The following is a 23,113-nucleotide window of genomic DNA, read 5'->3' on the forward strand; positions in this document are numbered from 1 at the left end:
ACACCAAAACCGCGAGTGGGGCGTATCTCTAAACGCGTGAGAACTTACTAAAGAAAAAAAAGTTCATACGAGCGAGAATCTCTCACCCAAGCACTGCCCAAATCGATAGACTTCAACAAGTGAAATACACCTGTGTAGATTTGCAATTTGGAGGAGGACTTAAAGTAGCATCTTTAAAAAATTAGGTAAGCATTGGTTGGGATTCCCGCGCCTAAAACGTGAGTGTGGCGGATCTCTAAACGCGCGAGAACTTGCAAGAGAAAAGAAAGTTGATAAGGGCGAGAATCTCTCATCCAAACACTGTCCAAATCGATTGACTTCCACAAGTGAAATACACGTGTGTAGATTTGGGGGAGGGCTAAAAGTTGCATGTTTAAAAAGTTAGGTAAACACTGGTTGGGATTCCCGCACCTAAACCGCGCGTGTGGCGCATCTCTAAACGCGCCAGAACTTACGAGAGCAAAGAATGTTGATATGGGCGAGAATCTCAAATCTAAGCACTGTTGAAATCGATAGACTTCCACAAGTAAAATACCCGTGTGAAGATTTGGGGGAGGGCTAAAAGTAGCATCTCTAAAAAGCTAGATAAGTATTGGTTGGAATCCTCGCACTTAAAACGCGAGTGTGGAGTACCTCTAAACGCGCGAGAACTTACGAGAGAAAAGAAAGTTGATAGGGGCGAGAATCGAATCTGTCACCCCAGGAGGGGACGCAAATGACTTCTACTGTAAGTATCTCTTTCCGGTGTTTTTTTTGTTTTTGTTTTTGTTTTTTTTCAATTCTATGAAAACAGAGCTGTATTCCTCTAAGGCCTGGGTGTAATTCGTAAAAACACTGAGTTCTTATAAATCGTTTAGAAATTGTTCGCGCCAGTTGAAATTTATGTTGCTGGCACATGGGTGGGTACTTTATATGTAGACCGTGATGTAAGATACCTTAAACTATTTTTACGTTTATGTTGCACTGCCACGTTAGTCTGCTTTATAAATATCTAACTGCTCTGGTCGACTTTTTAATTTCAATACGATTAAACGTTCTTTTTATGCGTTCCGGTTAACTATTTGAATACGAAACTTTCGCCAAAAAATACCGTTTTAAACTGTTTAGTCAGGGTTTTGGGCTGCCATGACGCTAAGTAAGCCTAAGTTTTGCTAAGAAAGCTTTTTTTTTTTTACCAAAGAGAGAGATTTTTCGAGGATTAGGCACAAAATTGAGCAATATTTCAATTCCGGGCATGCGCATAAGCCAAAATTTGGAGATTTTATTTTTTATTTATTTATTTATTTATTTATTTATTTATTTATTTATTTATTGTGTTTTTGCATTAGCCGTTCTCAATTTTGTTTGTTGCCCCTTTCCTTTCTTTTTTTCTCGGCCCTTTTACTCTGGCTACCTTTTGCGTTGCATGTTCTTTCCGGCTGCCGTGAAAAGTTGGATGTTAATTACGGGCGAAGACTAGAAATGGACGTTGGCGTAGTGGACCATTTTACCACCATTTTTGCACCAAAACTGATAACGTTGTTTTTCGATTTGCGACGTCGCAATGTCGTCGATATCTAAACCTGACCATTGTACGGAAAGGCCTAGCCTAGTACTGCTATCTGCTTATCAAGAATATCTGAAAACATTTAAATTGATGGCGTCACAAGTGGTACAAAGAGCACGACCATTAATTACGCATATATGCGTAATTGGTATTCAAAGGGTTGAAAATGATGCAAAGTTGTCAATTTTAGTAATTTCAATTTGAAGAAAAGGTCCTGTTAGTACCTTCTTGTTAATTGATGAAAATTTTGCGGGGTTTGTTTCACCAGGGCGCTTCATGACGCCACCTGGAATAAGCTATACCTTCCCTAGTTGAATCGTCATCAGTTTATCGTACGTTATTCAGGTTATTGATTGCAAAAATATTATATTTTTGAACCTTAGTCCCTCTAATTCAGGGGACGGGGGGTGGGCTTACCTCTTTCGGAGGTCGTTACTCACGGACTTTTACGATTCGTTGCGTGTACGAGCCATTGGCCAAGCCATTGGTAGCCGTGCATGGTCACCTAAAGCACTGACAGTCTATCTTAGTTCCGTGTACTTAGTTTCTCCTCGCGCTTTTTTTTTTTTTTTTTGCCCTCGGCTGTGTAATTGTGCTATATTTTCTACGCAATAACTTCAATTGCCGAGGATGATAATACTGCACGTGGCTCCCACTACCAACGACATACTCAGACAAGTACTCCAGATCATCTGGGTTTTTATTCCTTAAGATCTGTGAGGGTCCCCAATAGGTTTGGCAGGATGCGGGATTTGGCTTTTTTTCGCCGTGATATTTGGGATTTGAGCTGAAAACAGGGGCGGGAGGCGGGAGGCGGGATTTACAATTACGAGCGGGAGTGAGATTTCGTGTTTTTATAAGGTTGGGATGTGGGATTCGCAATGGGAACAGAGCGTGATACGGGATTTCAATTCTTACATGACCACATAAATTGTTGTTGACCAGCGCAAAAACTACAAGCTGGAAGACACGAATCTTTTGTGCGTATAGCTGTGTTTCAAATAATGAATAGCAACGGCTCTGTACCCTGTCATGTTCTGTCAAACGTATCCATTATCGCTTGACTACGTTAGTATCTGTTCATGCGAGGTCTTTTATTCCTATTGTAATCATTTGTGTTGACCTCTGACATCAATGACATCTGTCCATTTCCGACATTTTCGACGCTTGCGTCTGCAATCTTGGCCTCCCGATCCTTTCTAGTTTTTTTAGTCTTTCGGATGGTGATGACAGTGATTTACTGAACGAAGTATGCGACGTTACGAATTGCGTCACCATATATTACGAAAAAGATCTGCGAGCAGGAATGCCTTCATTCGGAAAGAAAAGTTCCGAGGCCAGATTTCAAGGAAAGTGAAGATGCTGAAAGCTTTGAAAGAAACTGTCTATTGCGTTTACGGGCCATCTCTTGAATACGGAAACGAGCAATCTTTTCCTTTTACTGATACGTGGACAAAAGAAAACAAAACAGTAAACCGTTTACAGAAAGAAATGTTATAATCATTTGTGCTTACTTTTCTGCTAGCCATTGCATTCTTTTGTGATCTTTTATGCGATATCTAGTTTTAAAACCTTACTGAGTTAATAATTAATTTAAATATTACTTTAACAAATTAATAATTAACGCAGAAACGTCTTTGAAAAGTGGGCGGGATCAGGATTTCAAGGCAAAAAAGGGCGGGATGGCTGGATTAACAGGAAAAAACGGGCGGGAAAGCGGGATCTGAGAACCCTATTGTGGACCCTCTACTACGTTAAGCGACTGGCTTTAAAAAAATGCTTTTTTGTCTTTTAATCAGAAGGAAAATCCGTCAAAAGCAATCGCGACTCCCTGCAAGACGTTTTTCCACGCTTCGCGCCAGCTACATGTATTTTTCACGAGTTCTGACTGACTCTCTCAATTGTCTGTACCCTGTATTTTGTGATTGGCTAGAGTGATTACGTTGGTTTTGGTTTTGTGACACTGAATTGAATACTACTCTTTATGCCATGCCATAAAAAAATACAGCCGATCGGTATACAGGAATGCTGTGGTATATTTGACGCTATTGCATCCAACCTTCTTTATAATGCTGAATCATAGTGATTACTACAACTATTGTCATCTATACCGGTACAGTCAAAACTCTGTTACGGTCATCTGCCGTAAGCAGACACTCAGTCATGATATCAGCTACACACTCTATACCATTTTATTTTCCTGTACAATGGCCCCTATTTTACTTCTGCGTCTACTTCAGTACTTCTGGTCCCAAGGTTTTGCTTCTAACTTTACCAGACTCTCGGAGATGAACATTTAGCTGCAATGATATGCCTCTACGAGGATTATTACAAATTATTACAAATTATTAAGACAAGATTTATTCACGGAAGCTGACTCTCAATAGTGAAGGATATCTACAGTTCTATCGTCTAGTTTTTTAAAACCCTGTTAAGGGCGGGGTCCGCCCATCAACGAAGTAAGAAGGATTCTAACAGAATTCACCGCCTTTGGAGGTATTACAAATATCTTGTTATTCCACGAGTTTTAGCTTCATTTCAACCCTTTTAAGACGAACTATTTTGTTGGACAGTGTCCTGTACCAGTATATTCCAGTAATATCGAGACCTGTGGGGCTGTAGAGTCCGTTAAGATTGGTTTGTGTGCATGATTTGTACCACCAAGCGCCTTGATGATCCACAGCGCAGTTGCTAGCTTGATCATCGGAGTCTTTGTCTTTGGTCGAGAAGGCGGCACCACGATTGTAATTGAGCGAATCTACACATGAACCTGTAGAAAAGAACAACAATAAAATGGCGTTCAAGGGTAAATGTTTTCAGAGGCAGCAGACGCCCATCTTTGCCTGTTCCGTTCATCTTCCGTAATCAAGAGAGACAGGAAAAAACAAAACAAAACAAAACAAAACAAAACAAAACGAAACAAAGAAAACAAAGCAAAACAAAGCAAAACAAAGCGAAACAAAGCAAAACAAAGCAAAACAAAGCAAAACAAGGCAAAACAAAGCAAAACAAAGCAAAACAAAGCAAAACAAAGCAAAACAAAGCAAAACAAAGCAAAACAAAACAAACATCCATGTTGTTGATGTAGCATAACAGGACAGGTGTAGTGTTTTTGGTTGTCTATTGGTATAAATTTTGGGGCGCAAGTAAGAACCAATCATGATCAGAGGAAGAGGACGGCCGGATCTCTGTCGAGCTTTTCCATTAGTATGGCATTTGCTGAGTTGAATTCCTGATGAGTTGAGGAGGGAAAAAAGGCTACCTATAGTCTGGAGGCTGAAAAAAACATAAATACCTTGATAAAATCCAAGACGTGCCAGTCGATATCCGTCATCTTCACCATTCACAGTAAAGTTATCATATTCTGCATCACACGAGTGGCCAGCGAAGTTTTCCAGCTCTACTCTCAACTTGTGTTGGTTTGTCTTATTGGTCAGGCGGTGAATCTTTTCAAGTCCGAGCCAAAACGTGCCATTCAGGTGTCCAAAACCTCTTTTGTAGTCTTCCCAGCCGCGGTAAAAGTCGACCGAGCCGTCCAGTCTTCGTTGAATCACGGCCCAGGCTTCCGCGACATTATTCTGTTGGCAAAAGACTCGAAAGGCTCCCATACCATCAGGATCAACCATATAAACTCCATCTGTCGTGCCACCTTGTTTCTTAACCTCTGCGCAGCTTCTTGGGTGAGCTCGAGCTTTATTGAAGAGAAGATGTGGAAATTGTCAGAATGTAAACTCGGATCGAGATCTACACCTCACCACCTACTAAGTGAAAAAACGTCCGTAGAATATACTGACATGCTGCCTGTTAGCATTTCAAGTTTGCATTCCATCGTTTTATCTTTTTCTCAGCTCGTGAGCGGGCGAAATTCAATAAATTCTGCAATACAACAAATGCTAACAAAATGCTTTCTAGACCTCGGTCGCAGTTTTTCACTATACCGACCTTCTAGCCGGCCAATAACATATTTATATCCTCATTTGCACATCAGCCAATGACCCTCACCTTTGTCGCAAAACCTCCCTGAGTAACCTGGCATGCATTTGCATATAAACCTTCTGTTGTTGGCCTCACAGAGCTCTTGGCATGTTCCACCGTTTGAACAGAGATCATTTCCGTGACAGCAACCATTGTAACAGTGCGCACATTTTGTTCCTGGCTTAATGATAACAAAAAGGTGGATTGAATGTTAGATTGACATCAAGAAGATCCTAATTAAATAGCAGAACATGCATTGAATTCTTTATAAGTGTTTTAATCAGAAGTGCGCTTTTTTTTTTTCGCGAAAAACCCAACAAAAGCAACTGATGCAAGTGGCATACATGTAATTCGATATAATAAAGTGATTATTATTATTATTATATTATTATTAGTATTCATTGATGCGTTTAACAAGCTTAAGACCGCACACCTCACCAATTAGATTACAACTATTCTTTCTATGCATCATGTAGTTTATAGAGTATCTAGCTGATTTGAACAACACTCCTAGGAATGTTCTAAATTCTAGATGTCTAATCAGTCAAAGTCAAAACTCTTCGAGTTTTTTTTTTTCATGTTATCTGTCATGATACCTTACACCTTCTATACCACGCATGTTACATAACAATCTCTCTGTCTTTTTACCTAGAACTCCTCTGTCATAATACCTACAGCAACCTCTCTTGTCATGGTACCTATACTAGCAACCTTTCTGTCATGTTACCCAGCAGCCTCTCTGTCATTTTACCTGGTAACCTTTGCGTCATGTTTCCCAGCAACCTGTCCGTCATTATAACTAACATGCAAGCACTCTGCCATTTTGCCAAGCAACTTCTGTTTTTCTCGTGACCTCTCAATTTCTCTAGTCAGACAGCATTATGTCTCTTTATCTGTAGTATAGCAATTTCTTTCTTGTGTCACCTATAGCAACCTCTTCCTTATGTTACCTAGCAACCTTTTTCTCTTATTACCTAGCAACTTATCTCTTACGTTACCCTGTAACATCTCTCTTTCGTGTTACCCAGCAACCTCTCTCTTGGGTTATAAAGCAAACTCTCATGAAGTTACCCAGCAGCTCCTCACCTAGGTCATCACGTAACCCTTCTCTCGTATTACCTAGCAACGGTGATAATACCTAACAACCTAACAAGCCGCTGTCATTTCGTTTAGCAGTATCTCTAACAAGAAGCACATAGTCAGTGAATGCGTTTATAAGCAAATTTCATTTTCTCTCGTACCTTAACGTTATAATCAATTCCAATCACGTGGTAGCTGTGCCCGTCTCTTCTTTTCAAAGCCCTGGGATTCAGATGTCTGTTTCCATCATTCAGTTGACAGTTGTCCTTGTTTGCAGTTATCAGATAGTTAAAAGAGATACACCGACAGTCCCATGCGCAATGCTCAAAGCAATTCTTGTGGCTGCTAACAGTGAGATTTCTAAAACTGTAACCACAGAGAACGTAATTTTCCACACTGTCCCTTTCTCTGGAAAAGTGGTATTGTCTCACTGTACAAGGCTTTATCTGGCACGCTGCTGTGAAAATCATGTTGTAGACAACCCAAAAGATTATTTTTGATGGGCAAACAAGAGGCATCCTAAAAGAAAAATGCAAACAACTGTAAGTATTCCATGTGGCCATAACTTTTCCATCAGAAAACACGAACGAGATTTTGATGCAAATTCAAACAAAATTGATAAAATCCACAAAATTTGCACGATTATGGTTTCAATGAAGTGCATTAGAAGAACCGTAGATTTCTTACTTTCCGCACGTATGTGACCAATTTATTCATTGATCTCGACAGCTTTCTTTTCTTTTATTTCCTTGCCTGTTGTCATCCTCTCCTGTTGATTTTGCACCGATACACTGGCAAGCTGACGTTATTCTTTAGAAACGCGTAAAATACTTACGCAAATACCTTCTGCAATATTAACTTGACTTCAGTGGGTGTTTTTAATACATAAATTCTATAACAGGAAACCTAAAAGCTATAAAGCAAATACAGGATGGCAGTTATGGATTACTATTTCTGTCATGATCAAATTTATTTTTATACGAAATTTTGCGACATTAAACGTTTTTCGCGATACGTACAATTGCGAAAATCTGATGTAATGTAAAAAGTGACTTAGTTAACGAAGGAAATCTTAGTCATAACAAATCGTGGAATAATTTCAAATAACAAGATAACCGAGTTGTTATCTTTAAAAAAAAAGATAAGTCGGGGAATGTTAGCCTTACTTATAACAAAACTTGACGAGAAGGCGTTGTGACAACACTCAATAGAGTTAATATTAATTTTTGCCTTCATCGTTTTTAGTCCACTACGAGACCTTGAAACTGTCAAGTTGTGGATCTCTTATACAATACATCATAATTTTTCGATGTCATGTGTTTACAACTTCTGTAAAATTCCCAGATTCTTTTGTCTCATTTTAAATGCGCTTGACAATCTTTCCTGTGACAAAATAAATACAATAACTACTGTTAAGCGTTTTAAGACATTGTTGTTTTCAGACACTTGAGCCCAAGTTCCTATTTTTGTATCAACTTGGCTATTGACCTTGAAGCTGAAAGAGGTAAATTAACCGCCAAAGCGAATTTGTGAAACTGACTTTTCCAACGTTAGGACTCCCTCAGTGCTCATTCTGACTCCACTTTCCTGTTTTATTTTTAACCCCCACCTTATTAATTAAGCAAAAGATTCGCTTTATCCATGCACGATTCAGCTGAACCTTTTATTGTCATCTTGCTAATTTTTTTTTCCACTTCTCAGCTGACAATACATCTTGTACTTTTGACCCTCTTAGCCGGAGAAATACAACTACCGTGGTTCCTTACAGGCGCGTCTCATAAGGAACATTGTCCATTAGACTGCGAGCTCGAGATTTCTATCGCCTTATAGCGAATAATCCAATTATTTTAGTATAGATCTACTAGTAATTCAAAACTACAATTTAAATCCTCTTTACAGACATTTCCAAAACGCAAAGTAGTGGCCGCCAGTTCGTTAACAAACGCACACTACTGCTAGGCTCCTCTTTATGTACAACAGAATAGATAATGAGTAGCGTAGCCAATCAGAGATTTATACTAAAACTTGGTAGAAACCCGGAAAATGTCTTGTTTTTCTTAAAACACCATTTTAAAATTGCTGTCATATATAAGACAGCCCTCCCCTCCCCGAAACAAACTGAACAGCAAAAAAATCAACGCAAATTTACGAAAACATATATATATTTCATGACGTTTTGCGACAGACTTTAAATTTAGAGTTTGAAATAACAATGTAAGTGATAGTCTCGAACACAATTCTTGATCTGTTGCAGCATGAAAGGAAGTTTGTAATTTGGGAGTTTGAATCAGGATATGTAAATAAAAAGCAACCGAAGCTAATAAAAATGACCACGTTATACATAATCCTATATGCCAAATTAAAGCCTACATGGCCGATATTAGCCCACGTTATCTGATCGGGCAGATTTAAAAGATGAAAATCATAATTATAAAAGTCATTTTAATTTCACGTATTATATTATCACCTTGAAGAGTTTTTATAACGCAATACATCAGCTGGTGTCTCGTCTATTTCGATTTATTTAGATGCTGGGAATCGTGCCTTTCGCGCTTTAGTTCAGGCGAATTTGAGATATTGGTATTAGTGGTTTTGCTCAATAATGTTTAAGGAAATGGTCGTCGCTTTTCATTTTCTACAACTGCCCAGCATAGGCGAATTTTTTTGATACCGAATCAGCTTTAAGGAAGTTCCTTCTCATCTAAAACTGCTTCTCTTTGCTGCTACATTTAAAACACTTCTCGAGCAACAATTTTAAAATCAAATGTCAAACCTGTAAGAAAAAGTTTAATCAGCGCCGCAGGTGCGTAAATTGGTTAGCTTTTAACGACAAATGTTTTTAATATGTAGCATTTCCCACCAAAACGGAGAGCAATACTGGCCGGTGCACAGTGCAGAAACACAAAAAGGCGATAAGACTTTTAGCAGAAGCTTTACAAAGGATGGCAATGATGATAAATTTAGGGGTGGAAATGAAAATGCATGAAAGAAATTAAAGCTATGCTAACTCTGATAAACTCTGATGAAGGTACCCTCTCTCTTGAAATGAAATGCTCCATCGTGCTGTTTTCAATCAGCAACGATTTTAGTGTCATTGTCAGGGAAAACAAGACAGTACCATGCAAAAGATCGATCGTGGTCGGCCGTTTACCTTCATCTTTTCATAGTATAAACGCTATCTAAAAAGGTCCAAAAGATTAACAACCATGGCATTTGCCGAGGTAGCCGTTCGTTTCGTTTCATTTTTGTTGTTGTTGTTTTTTAATATCAACATATCAACTCATCATAATATTGGTCTCTCAAGCGGTGGAAAATTGACTAAATTTCGGGCAACTTTAGGCGACCTTAAAGGTGCTTCGTACAATGTACGTCCTTCCCGTCACGACCACGGTTTTAAGCAGGTGCGAAATATCGCCGCCGAATCCTTTATGAGCGTGACCTAAATTTTTGGACATTTTCAACGAGCTATTTTACAAATGCAGTTACCTTCCCATGTAAAACATTTTTCCAATAGTCTTTTGCGCTGATCAGTATCCAGTTTAGAATCTCTAAGAAAATCGGCTGAAACGGCCTCGCGAAGTACAATGAAAATCTTCAGTCAGAAATAGTTCTCGCAGAATTCAGTTTAGTGAAGAATATCACTTTCTTTCGACTATCTGAGATTTTAATTCATGATTTACTGAGAGATCCCCTTGCAATAGTTAACTGGTGTGCAGGAAAGAGTATTTAAGCCCTGATATCGTCATTAAACGTACGTACAAATTTCAAACTCACAAATTAAATCGGCTTACCTAGTAAGTGAGCTGAATTTCCCGCAAAAATTCTTTCTTTAGCGCTACGTGCTACATGAAAAACGAAATGGATCCTCGACCAGTTCACAGTGGTCTTTATTGCTGTTGTCTGAAACAAAGTGTAGCTAATAATGATCGAAGCTCCACCCATTATTAAACTTGAGACTTCTGCAAACACTTTTTTTCACATCGATTTGTCGTTTTCGACTGGTGTGACTTATCAGCAGGGTTTAATTACGTTAGGCGTATTAAAGGAGTTCAATTCTCAATGTCGATATTTTTCAAAGGTCTCCCCTTGGTTTGAACCGCTCTTTCGGATCAGAAGAATCGCCAAGCAGTGCGACTAACTTGGGTCAGTTATTTCTCAATTATTTGCGTCCAAACGAGATATAATTTAATCTTACATCGTGTCGGGGTCTTAATGGTGCAGCTGTTTGTAGAGGATGAGGAAGTTCAGGTTAGGAAACCAATTTCCTGCCATCCGACTCAGGATAGGGTCACATAGGACAGAAGAATTGAAAAATTATCTAAATTATCCTTTCAATGTTAGGACTGTCAGCAGTGATATTTCACTGTAAGGGTTTTTGTTTTGAATTTTACATCCTGCCGGTGTCTTCTTGGTGCAGCTGTATGTCAACAATGACATACAGATTGATTATTTTAGGTAACTAATTTCCTGTTATCCCACTCAGGATGGGGTCACGAAGGATAGAAGAATTGTACATACATCCCAGGGCGTGTGAACGCTGCTATATTGGGAATGGCAACGGAAACCTTTCTTGTTTTCAATGTTTCATCTGAATTGGCGCAGGCCAGTACACTATACACTGAGTAGAGGCTTTCACCCTCGGCTGTTTTACTTAGACACGTTAATAAAGTTGTTGATTGATTGATTGACTGACTGACTGACTGACTGACTGACTGACTGACTGACTGACTGATTGATTGATTAATTAATTGATTGATTGATCGTGTTGTTTTTCTTGAAAAAACAAAAAAACAAAAAACGAAAGTGGAGTCAAAATGAGCACTGAGGAAGTCCTAACATTGGAAAAGTCCGTTTCACAAAATCGCTTTGGCGGCTAATATAATTTACCTTTTTCAGCTTCAAGATAAATAGCCATGTAGGCTACCTCGGCAAATATAAAAGGCTATTAATCTTTTCGGATAGCATTTATATCGGAAAAGATGAAAAAGAAAACGGCCGAACTCCTCCGTTTTCTCTGATAATGACACTAAAAGCATGAATTTCCACGATTTGGCAAGCCCTTGCGTTCAACTATTCGGCAACCAGATAGCCTTCCTTATTCATTGATTCTTTCGTCGTTTTAGTTTCTCTTCTACATCTTCATATGTAACTTACATCTGGCCTTGCCTAAAATTTAACATTCAATGCTGTAATTGAGACATATTTTTCTTAAAAAAAGTGTTGTAGTCAGACAGCATACCTTCAATTTCACCTACATACGGTGAAAATATGATAGAAAATAGCCTTCGTTCTCTTATATTTCCACTCCTGATTTCGACCAACTACCGTGTCTTCAAGCAGTAGCAAGCATTGTCTGAAAACCTGAATACTGATTCGATTTTTATTGCATTTGCGTGATCTAGTAAATTATGTCATTCTGAATCTGGTCACGTGGTATCCTTGAAATAGCATCTGGACAGAGTGGAATACACTTTAGGGAATAACAATCGGAACTGAATGAGCATAAAGCTGATTTGAAATTACAAGCACGATTTCTCTTTGAACTGTAAGACACAAAGGAAACATTTAAGAGGGAGGCCGTTCAAGTGCACAATTGACGCTCGAATGCTGTAAGTGTCAGAAGTGTCGTTGGCGAACAGATCAATGATTGATCTGCGAGACACTGACAAATAACACGATATTTTGCGATAACCAAATTCAATAACTGCTCATCATTTAATTGATCACAAAGTTTCTTTCATGTTTGATCATTCTCTGACAACTCAGGGAAGCAATCTGCCATTTTTCACCTAAAAGCGAGGTTACAATTGCGTGAGAGCAGAATATTATTAACAGCAAAACAAATTTGGAGGGTATTACGCATCAGTAGGCTATTATTTGTATGCAGTTATTTGCAGGCCACGTGGTGGGCTCTCGGCCAATAAAAAGGAAGAAAAATACATCGAATGATAATAAGCACTTAATGACTGACCCAAAGGGAAACAGTTAGTTTTGTTTCCCCGATACCCTCAATGTTCCCCTCGGCTTCGCCTCGGGGAACGTTGTGGTCGAAGGGAAACAAAACCCACTGTTTCCCGCGGTACCAGTCATTAAGTGTTTTGTTATACCTCCCAACTCAAAAATAGAAAAAAATGCGAAGGAATCGTTTGCTTGACGCCGGCTGGCTCACAAATTTGGCGCGCTTTCAAGGAGCACGACCTGATCACGTGTGAGTCGAAAGTTCAAATTGTCGTTTCCCTTGGGAGTTAGTGAGGTTTGACTCACGAAACGTGACACGTTCTCGTCCAATCGGAAAAAGTATTTTAGTTGGGAGGTATAAAAAAGAAAAAGAAAAAGGAAAAGAAACAAGCAGGAAACTTTCTGGCACTGAACGAGAACTCCATGGTTGAAAGCAATTTTCCTTAACCTGACATGGTCTGGTAAACTGAATAATTTTCTCCATATTTAGTCGCAATTTATATACGAATAGCGTTGTTGCGACCAAGTATAAAGAGCGCCAAACTTGGATTCAACCTTATAGTTTCTGACTACGGTAAAATCCCATGTTAAAGTCCTGGGCCTATATGACTTCATAAGGGATTTTGGGTGGGCTTATAAACGGAGGTGGGGGGGGGGGGGGTGGGGCGGGGGTGTGCTTATATCCCTGGAGGCATATAAGCGGAACAAAAAAAAATTGTTTCGGGACGACGAGATAAAACGTATTTGAGAAACGAATTAAAGCTAACATACCATTACATTTGGAGCTATTACATTTACAATACATTTATTGTGCGCCACAATAAATGGAGAATTTATTTCAATAACATCTATAAGACACTAATGCGACTTGAACAACTGGAAGGGAACAGAACGAAAGTCATAAAGTCATATACATTAGGTGGGCTTATATCCGGGGGTACTTATATCTAGGAGGCTTATATCGATCCGGAATAATATCTTTTTTAGGAAATAGAAGGGCTTATATGCGGGTGGCTTATAACCGGGGAAAGTTGGGAAAGTTGTGGAATTTTACGGTATTTAACCTGAAGAAACGTGCCTAACGCAATCGCTCTCTAAGTAGTAACGCTTTATTAGATTGACGTGAAAAACGTTCTGGTTTATTTTCTGTGATACCTAGGATTTATCATTGCATACATACTAAGCATGTATCAGTAGAAATTAAACGGAATTTATTTAGTCTTACGAAAGTATCGATATATCAATATTCTAAGATGGTTTGGAAGCTTTTAGGCAGTTTGTTTGTCCCTAAATTCCTAAGAGAGACTTCGATACAAAGGAAAAAACAGCAAATATAGAAGTTTTACGCGCACCTGAAAGCCTCGGAGCCGTGTTAGAATAGTGATATATCGAACACGAACTCAATTTATTGTTTTGTTAGTAGCAAATTAGAAGATTTGACTTCGCAAACCCCAGAGACATGCTGTTAATTTGCAATATTGTTGTTGTTATCTATGACTCTTTCAATCTGATTCTAGAAGCGTCAGTTTTCGATATGTTTGCAGAGTCGTCATTGAAAAGCGTCCGTCGCAAAGCAATATACAAACGACTTTGTAAATTGCGCCGGACGCAACTGGAGATTCTAATTGGGATTTTTGTTTCCTTTCCCTGGGCTAGTTTCAAAGTTAATGTATCATTAAACTGCCAAGATGTCGATACGTCAGGGTTCTGTGTAAAAAGGCGAAACAGATGGTTTTATTTCTTTCTTCTTTCATCGTTTAGAGTCATCGATATCAGAAAAAATCTCTAATCATTTTTTTTTTTCTTCTTGACATATCATTTTTTCTTCTTTCAAATTTCTGTTCACGGTTGTCATTGTAGTTTCAAAAGTCATTTATTCAGAATCCGAGACTCCTTCACAAGTTTCAATTTTTGAACGGCGTTGAGCTTTCGTTTTAAAGCCAGAGATATAATTCCATTATTACCTGACAACCAGGTCTATATCCTCATTATCTCCTTAATACCAAAACTATTATTCTATTATTTCACTCCTAAATACGGTCTTTGTTCATTAGCCCCGTTCAGCACTCCATTTCCGTAAAAAAAAGATTGTTTTTTTTGTTGTTGTTGTTGACGAATACTGCAATTTTCTAGCTCCTCTTACTGACTGAAGATAATGAAAAAGTTGTTTCCAAACCATTAAATACAGTAATCAAATGCCTCCTGCAGTATTTCCAGATCAGTGTTGAATACGAAATTATTTTCCCATTTTCAGGGACGAAATGTGAATTACACTATACTTCTCTATCGTCAGACTTCAAATCATTTGCGTTTTCAATCTTGCAATGCGACATGTCTGGGATTTTTTTAACTTTGTCTGATGTTGCAGTTTTGGGCTCGATTAATCACAGTTAAAGGAAATACAGTAATCAAAATACACTTACTCTCTCCGGCTTCTTAGCTACGATCAAGCAAGGACCAACGAGATTTCGTTCCGCAAGCCTTCTAGCTAATTGCCGTACGTACTTAGTTTTTCACGGTAATGAATTTCAAAATGTGTGTTTTGCTGCAACTTGTTTGTGCTACTAATGGCGAAAAAAGTCAACAGAGGAGCAGAATGTCAGAAAGTACTTTCAAAGACTGACTGGTTCTGTAAACCGCGAATTCGAACACAAATGAAATGTTTCGCGATGTTCAAACACAAGAGAATGTCATTTAGCCTGTGTTTACTTGAGTGGAATGAAAGTACCCGGTGAAGTTTGAAAATAACGATGTCTTTACCAATGTCTTAATCCCGCTGCAAAACAAATTACATTAACATTAAAAAACAAAACAAAAAACAAACGCATCTCTAATAATAAAATGTTACACACAAAATCTTTTTAGCTGGTTTCGAAAAAGAGCCCGATGTATGTGAACTGTCGATACCAAATAGCTCTTTCCAGTTGCAAAGAAATTCCAGCAAATAGGTTTTACTGTAGTTTTCTAGTTCTATTTAATCATCTTTTTCTTAATTAACACTCTTTATATTACTAAATAAATAACATTCAGCACCCTTCACTCATAAAACTAATAACACTTATTGAAGGCCCCCTTTTTTTAAATCCCACTTGAGAATGATTGAATCAATTTTACCTAACTAGTCTACGTATTTTATATTTCAAAAACATTAGTTTTTCAAAAGCCATTTCTTTCAAAATGGACTTCAGATTAAAAAAAAAAAGTACACCCTAATCAAACTGGGGAGAGGAAAGCAGAAAACCGAGAGGGGGTTGGAGGTTGGGGGGTAGGGGGTGGGGGTAAAGGCCTCCACCCCGTAACTTAACAAGCAATGTCCACCAACACTTTGGTTTTCCTCAACAACATAAATGACGTCATACACTGCACTGTAAACGTCCGCCATCTTGGAACCGCCATTTCTCTCGGTAAATCCATTATTTCTTCACATCTTCCCTTGTTTTAACATTATCCCAATAAAAAAAAAAATAATAATAAAAAAATAAAAATAGGCTTGTAGCCCCCCTGCTTCGTTCTCGACGTTAATTATAGGAACATTTTTATATTTCTACTTGAGTCTTTCAGCTAACTTGTCGTAAATTAAGTTATGAGTCTGATCGATCAATTCTTAGTATCTGCGCCGTTTGAAAACTAATCGAGGCATAAGATTACCATTTATCTCATCACAGCTGTCGTATTAATTACGCAGTTGCAATTCTATACTTGAATTCAAAGCGGTTCAACGAGCGTACTATTACAGTTCTGAAGCTGTTTTTCTGCTTTGTCTTTTTAATCCGTTGTGGAGAGAAATAAAGATTGCAATAGTTATTGTTAGATTCCTTTTATTAGTCTACAAGAAATTCGTCTTATTTTCCACCTCTCGCTCGTCTTAGATCATTCATCGGAATATGGTCAATCAGTCCTTGGGAATTTCAAGTTAAGCTGTGTAACCAAGTTTGTAATTTCAAATCAGCTTTGCACTACATGCATTTGTACTCAGCCGATTTAGAAAACATACTGCATACATTTTTTTTTTTTTTTTTTTTTTTTTTTCTGTATTTGGGTAGCTGCACTATTGTAAACAACGCATTGTATATTCTTTAGGTATAATTAGGCTACGATTAGTAATTATAATTTGTTGTATGTAATCTATTGTAGTTATGACGTATTGTAAGTATTGTAACTAGTGTTATGTCTTGTGTTGTATTGTATGTATTATAACCCAAAATGTTGAAAAAAAATAAAAATTACAAAAAAAAAAAAAAAAAGTTTGTAATTTCAAATCAGCTTTGCACTACATGCATTTGTACTCAGCCGATTTAGAAAACATACTGAACTACCAGTCCTTATCAATGCTGCTTCATAATCAAAAGCGGAACGGTACAAATGAGTAGTGCAAGTGTACTGTGAAAAAATAAAAATTGTTGATATTTTGCTATGACTACGAGAGCAAGAACCATGTTTTGGTAAGCCTTTCTTGGAGCGCTTGAACCGTTTTCAGTTCTCATTATCCAATCAAACTACTGTGATCAACAGCGAGTTTTTCATATCATTATTACTCCAGAAAGCCTCTCAAATGGTCTTTGTTCCCCTGACTGCACTATCAAAATATTTTGTTCAAACCCTTTATCTTTCTCTAGCTTTCATTTCTTCTTCTAAGGGTACACAATACACCCCCTTTAGGCCTCAAAGTCAGCCGCTCTTCATGTTCCATCTTGTCTTGACCTGGACACAGGCTCAATTCAAACTCCTGCAGCAATCTTGCCATAAACACTCGAGCCTCAATCTGAGCAAATGTTTGCCCAATACAGGTCCTTGGGCCAAGAGAAAACGGAAAGAAAACAGAGTGTGGAATCTCTCCTTTTGCTGCAGGCGAAAATCGATCAGGGTCAAACTTATCTGGTTCCTGCCATGCTTCAGAATATCGGTGCATTATAAAAGCGCTAATATTTACAGAGGTTCCCCGGGGGAGGAGGTGACCTCCAATGTTTTCGTCTTTGGTGGTAATCCGTGTCGTGCCTGATACTGGAGGGTGAAGTCTCAAACTTTCCTTCAGCGTCTGTCCAAGGAATTGAAGGTTTCCTAGGTCCATGTATTCTACAAATTGACGGCAACCTAGCACAGCTTCAATTTCTTGAATAATTCTGAAAGAGTTAGATATACAGTCAGATATGTACGCCACTCTCTTCATGAAAAATTCTGCCTTCTGCTGGCTCCACAGGGCATAATTATTCCTTACCCTGCCTAAATCCCACCAGAACCACGCCTCCCCTCCCCAAGTCTTTGAAAAAGTAGAAGGTCCCCAAGTCGAAATCGCGATGACCTTAAACAGGGAAACCATGTGAAGGAGACAATCATCTGGCAGTCATTAAAATGCAGAGATGCGATGACCCACTGATGGAAAAGGCCTTGCACACAAATTGAAAGCCCTACAAGCTACATTAAATGCTCATCCTGTTTAAATAGTACACAGGTGTTGCACAGGATAATGTAAAATTCATACACTGATGTGGTTATTTTTTATACCTGTTTTCAATATCAGGGTGTTTCAGTATTTCATAAAGGGTGAAAGACAACTGGTTTGATGTGGTCTCTTGACCTGCCATAAACACAAATACAAGTAGTTACATTAATACAGTGTCATATAAATGACTGAAATGAAATCAATGACTGACTCACTGACAGACTGACTGACTGACTGACAGAATGACTGACTGACTGACTGACCGACAGAATGACTGACTGACTGACTGACAGAATGACTGACTGACTGACTGGCTGACTGGCTGACTGGCTGACTGGCTGACTGACTGACTGACAGACTGACAGACCGCAGACTGACAGATTGACGGACCGACAGACTGACAGACTGACAGACTGACAGACCGACAGACTGACAGACCGACAGACCAACAGACTGACAGACCGACAGACTGACAGACCAACAGACTGACAGACTGAATGAATGACTGACTGACTGAATGAATGACTGGCTGGCTGGCTGGCTGGCTGGCTGACTGACTGGCTGACTGACTGACTAGTAGACTGTTCACAGCACTCTGTTTTCTCATATTTTTATGTGATTGATAGAATCACAAGAGAACTGGATGCAAGCACAAAATGGGAGCCTCGACAGGGTAGACAGTGGCCCGGGAATTGCTCTGAACAGTCTAACTGTCTAGCTGAAAATGTGTGGATGGACCACATAAAATTTGAAAGTGAAGCCTCTTAAGACCAACTGTCTTTTAGCTCTTGATGCTTAACTCCAGTTTCTGTGGCATAAAGTGGCTAACAATATCGCTTCTCCCCTGGATGGGATGCTAGTCTATCATGTGTTATATAATAATCAAATGAATGCGCGCTCTCGATTGGTCAATCAGCTATGGTTTATTATGCTAGTAAACTCATGGAAATTTTGCGTGTCTTCTGAATTATTATATAAAAGCAATAGACCACAAGTTGCTATGGTTTAGAGGCATGATAAACCACTTGGGATGTTGGAAGAACACTTGAAGAATTCATAAATCACTTGCCTGCAGCTTGTGATTTACGAATTCTTCTTGTGTTCTCCCAACATCCCGCATGGTTTATCAGCCTATAAACCATAAAAACTTGTGGTTTATTGCTTAACTACTCCCTAACAATTTGTCAGGCTGCCCCAACAATTATTTTGCTGGTACCCATTTATACTCGTGGGTGGAGATAGGCACTACTGTGAGAGCAAACTGCCTTACACAAGATACAGCACATTGTCCCCGGCTCAGACCACTCAATCTGAACTGCACTGTACTGGCCATTAGGCCACTACACCTCCAACATGTATATGTGACATTAAGATGTACTGTTAAACATTGTCCTTAGGCAACAGACCATAAAATAAAGGTAACACGACCTGTGAAATTTGACTTAAATCCATCAAGATGCAATTTTTTTTTTTTAACTATTTAGACCTTGTGCCTACCCTTAGAATTGAATGTTGGGACATGCAGAAACTACATACTGACTGTATGTGAAACTTGTAAACTCACATGGCCTATGAAGGAGATTGCTACATGTACAAGTAAATGAAAGGGTGGTCTCTTCTAAGAACAGCAGACATGTACATAATCTGTATTTCAACATGGTAAAATGCAGAAAATGTAACTATGCAAATGTAAGTAACAAACATGAAAACTCAGGACATTCTGCATGACACAAAGAATACTGAGTGAGGTAAAAGTTAAATTTTAGTAATGAAAAATACGTACCGGCAACAAAGAAGGTGGTAAAATCATCTATCAGATCTTCAACTGTAATACTTGGTTCTTTTTCAGCAACACTTAAGATATGAGCAAGAATATCAGGAGGAGTGTTTTCTCCTCGCAACACAGCTTCCTGCCGTTCCAGGATCACCTTTCTTGCAAAGTTACGTATAAACTGGCAAGCTTTAATCACGCTTCTTTGGAATGGAAATGTTGACACTGAGATTCTCCAAAACGGCCTACGTAGGCTTTCTTGGATACCTTGTAGACATTTGGAAATTGATGATGGAAATGGACTGTTATCATCTCTGATTGTATCAATATCAACATCAAATGCAACCTGTGTTTACAAAAACAAATAATAAACTTTATCATACATGTAGCTCAAGTTATATAAAGCCTAAATGTACAAAATGTATCATGGTCTGAGGCAATCCCCATGGTTAATTCTCTATAGCTATTCTCTAACTACAATAATTGTTGGTATTGAAGATGTTTATGATGACTAAAAACAACAAAAACAAAGATAAAATACAGAGGCAAGGGCCTCAGTTTCCTTGTTACTAGCTACAACCCTGATGGTATGCAGGGGTTTCATTACCAAATTCAGCAGTCAAAATTGTCCTCACAACTGGTCAATTTGTGCAGTGCCCGGCTCTTAATGAAACCCCTGTGAGATACATGAAGCCAACAGAATATGATCATTAAAACAGTATACATGTATCAAAAAGAAAATCATTTGATTTAAGAGTTTAATAATTTGAGTTAAGAGATTGTGAAGAGAATCCAGTTGACGATAGCAAAGTTCAATTGTATTTCAACTGAAATTTCTGATCCAGTCTGATATGCACTTTTTATGTCAGACACATGTAATAACTAACAGCACTTGGACTTTGGCAAAATATCATTTGTCAGTGGCAAGGCACTTATCCATGATAAATCCTGACAATTTGTGATAACCAAGTTCAATAGTATTTTTATCATTCGATCACCAAGTTTGTTTTTATAATTTATTTAAGGTCATTCCCCAGTATTGCATTGTGCATCCCTACTGCGCATAATTTCACGGATGATTAGCGTACACGCATTAAAAAATGGCGGCCCTTTTTCTTTACAGCTGGACCTTGCCATAGGAGTAAATCGTCATTTTCTCGCAAACAAGTATGGTGACCTATCATTTTTTGCTGTTGTTTTGAATTGAGTAATAAATTTCTCTGAGTAAAATAAATATGGACAAATTCTCAGTGTACAACAAAAAGCAATCGTTGGAAACGTGAATTTAGCAAGCAATCATCACTACAATCATGGTGCTATTATAAGGATTTATATGGGTATAAACAAGGTGCTTTTGCTCCTAAACGAACATGTGGACCCCTCATTTTTATTTCATAATTTAAGTTCCTATAATATAAGCAATCGATAGGCAAAGTTTCACAAAAATCTCAGTGCAGGTTCTGTTTCAGCGGAATGACCTTAAATCACTCTCTTACAGCTCAGGAAAGCGATCGGCCATTTTCCATCCAAGAGCATGGTTTCAGTTGCACATTCATGAGCAGAATATTATTTGCAGCAATTCACATTAAGTCATTTAGACAGTAATAGGCATGAGGCGACCATTATTTGCAGGCAGTTACTAGCAGGTCATGTGGAGGAATCTTTGCCAATGAAAAGAAAGAAAAAATGCATTGAATGATAATAGTTATTATTGTACAGTTGGATACCTGTAATCGGAAACCTGTAATTGGAAACCCATGAGATGGTGCACCAATTACGTAACAAAAAGGTGTGCAGAAGACCATTCACAATTTAGTTGCTAGTAAGCCCTAGCGAGGCAGCACACTAGAGACTACTGTATTTGAGAGGGTCAATGGTGTTACACAATATATTTAAGAGGTGAAAATTCTCAATTTTTTCAGATGTCAGATCCAGGGCATACGCAATTTGGCTTTTTAATTTGTGACGTCACAATCAACGCTTTGTCCTGTGCATTCCACACTACAAGATATGAAAGATATTTTGATTGCCTACATGTTTCTCAATGCCCGAGAACGTATTCATCAAAGTCATTATCAGTAAAGTAACGAATCTCAAGGACAACAAGGTGAAGGAATAAGTGAATTGAGAGACAGATCTGTTGTTAAAGTGAGTTCACTATAGTCCATCATGGGAAAGAACGAGGTTTATTACTTGAACGTACTACCTGTCCTGTTGAGGCTAAATCTTCAACAGTTAAGCCAAACTGTCTGTCACCCGTCGAGCCAAAAGTTTCTTGCCCATTGAGGTAAAACTTGAGGCAAAAAATTCAACTATTGAGTTTAAGTCTGTTTCTCACTCAGGTACAACATTCGACCTTAGAGTGGAAATTTTGTTTGCAATATTCTGGCAAAATGTTCAACCATTATCAAAATGTTTGTTGCTGCAAAGTGTTCAACTTCTCAATCTAAATGCTTTTCAAACATGCAAAGTTTGTGACCATTGTTTCAAAATGTTTGTTGGCTGTTGTCGCAACGTACAGTATTTATTTTGAAAAACCCATCAGGGATGGACAAAATTAATGTAAATCATGATATGAGACCTCTATCCTGGCTTCTTAAATTCACTTTTACCATGTACCGTCAATACCTGAGAATTGTTTGAAGTTAAAATTGCAGTTAAAGTTAAATGCATAAAATGCCATTATAAATGAATTAAATTGGTCATTGTTTCCTAATACTGATGTTGCTGGTTCATATTGTCTCACACTCTTCACATGGCTTACTCTTGTCTTCAACTTGGGGACTAACTCCATTTGAAAAATGGCACGATAGTCATAGAAATCTTCCAAAAACACACCTAGGTACATTGTGTACTGGACCATGTACACACAGGCTCGGTGCTCTTTGCAAAGACGACATACCAAAATGTTAGTACACAAATCAAAAGTTACCTTCAATTGTCCCCTCCCACCTTTTTACACCCGCTTTCAGTGTTATGTGAATAATGACTTCATGTATCTTCAACATGCCATCTTTCGACAGGCTAGGTAACCTGGCCTACAGAAAAAATGTGAGCAAAACTGACTTCTTTACAGTCAAACTCGAAAGATGGCCGAAAGATTTCGCCCATGCACTTAACACTGAGAGGCAGAGTAGGCCTAATAACTTAAGGGAGTACCTTGGGACTCTTGAACTAGCCTAATTTTCTGCATATACCTCTCCTCAATAACAATGGCCACTTTCCCCAGTTGCAGCACTCACTTTCACATTGAAATTTCTAGTTATAGAATGATACGATTTATAATGGTAATTGAACTGAGTGGAGTCCAATTTGTCTGTAATCATACATGTACAAGTGACTA

General features: G+C 38.4%; 2 protein-coding genes across 5 annotated transcripts in view; both read right to left on the reverse strand.

Moving 5' to 3' along the window:
• Positions 1–1,285: 1,285 nt before the first annotated feature.
• LOC145485160 (microfibril-associated glycoprotein 4-like) lies at positions 1,286–16,812 on the reverse strand. 4 transcript variants are annotated; one of them, XM_081463858.1, is made up of 5 exons: positions 14,983–16,812; positions 6,763–7,120; positions 5,549–5,702; positions 4,842–5,237; positions 1,286–4,316 (listed from the first exon to the last, which is right to left on the reverse strand). In XM_081463858.1, exons 2-5 carry the CDS (start codon positions 7,117–7,119, stop codon positions 4,060–4,062), a joined length of 1,164 nt encoding a protein of 387 aa, XP_081319984.1. In that variant the 5' UTR covers position 7,120; positions 14,983–16,812; the 3' UTR covers positions 1,286–4,059. The 4 variants fall into 4 exon arrangements, with proteins under 4 accessions (XP_081319984.1, XP_081319983.1, XP_081319982.1 ...); XM_081463857.1 differs by lacking the exon at positions 14,983–16,812 and adding an exon at positions 11,841–11,958; XM_081463856.1 differs by lacking the exon at positions 14,983–16,812 and adding an exon at positions 7,289–7,406.
• LOC145485137 (cholesterol 24-hydroxylase-like) overlaps positions 16,808–23,113 on the reverse strand; it is an 8,675-nt gene continuing 2,369 nt past the window's right edge. Inside the window, exons 2-4 of the mRNA XM_081463825.1 lie at positions 19,783–20,116; positions 18,062–18,134; positions 16,808–17,679 (exon numbers count right to left, since the gene is read on the reverse strand). Coding sequence (XP_081319951.1) covers positions 17,172–17,679; positions 18,062–18,134; positions 19,783–20,116 — 915 coding nt within the window. The 3' untranslated portion in view covers positions 16,808–17,171. The remainder of the gene's footprint in view (positions 17,680–18,061; positions 18,135–19,782; positions 20,117–23,113) is intronic.

The sequence above is a fragment of the Orbicella franksi genome, chromosome 4 (assembly GCF_964199315.1).
Source record: "Orbicella franksi chromosome 4, jaOrbFran1.1, whole genome shotgun sequence".
In the NCBI taxonomy this organism is placed as follows: domain Eukaryota; kingdom Metazoa; phylum Cnidaria; class Anthozoa; order Scleractinia; family Merulinidae; genus Orbicella; species Orbicella franksi.

What these genes read in the sequence shown, in the direction of transcription:
- LOC145485160 (XM_081463855.1), bottom strand. Translation starts at nt 7,164, where the DNA reads ATGGCCACATGGAATACTTACAGTTGTTTGCATTTTTCTTTTAGGATG. An exon ending in GAATTGATTATAACGTTAAG is followed by an intron (nt 5,703 to 6,762) that starts GTACGAGAGAAA and finishes GTTATCATTAAG; the next exon opens with CCAGGAACAAAATGTGCGCA. An exon ending in AGGGAGGTTTTGCGACAAAG is followed by an intron (nt 5,238 to 5,548) that starts GTGAGGGTCATT and finishes TCTTCAATAAAG; the next exon opens with CTCGAGCTCACCCAAGAAGC.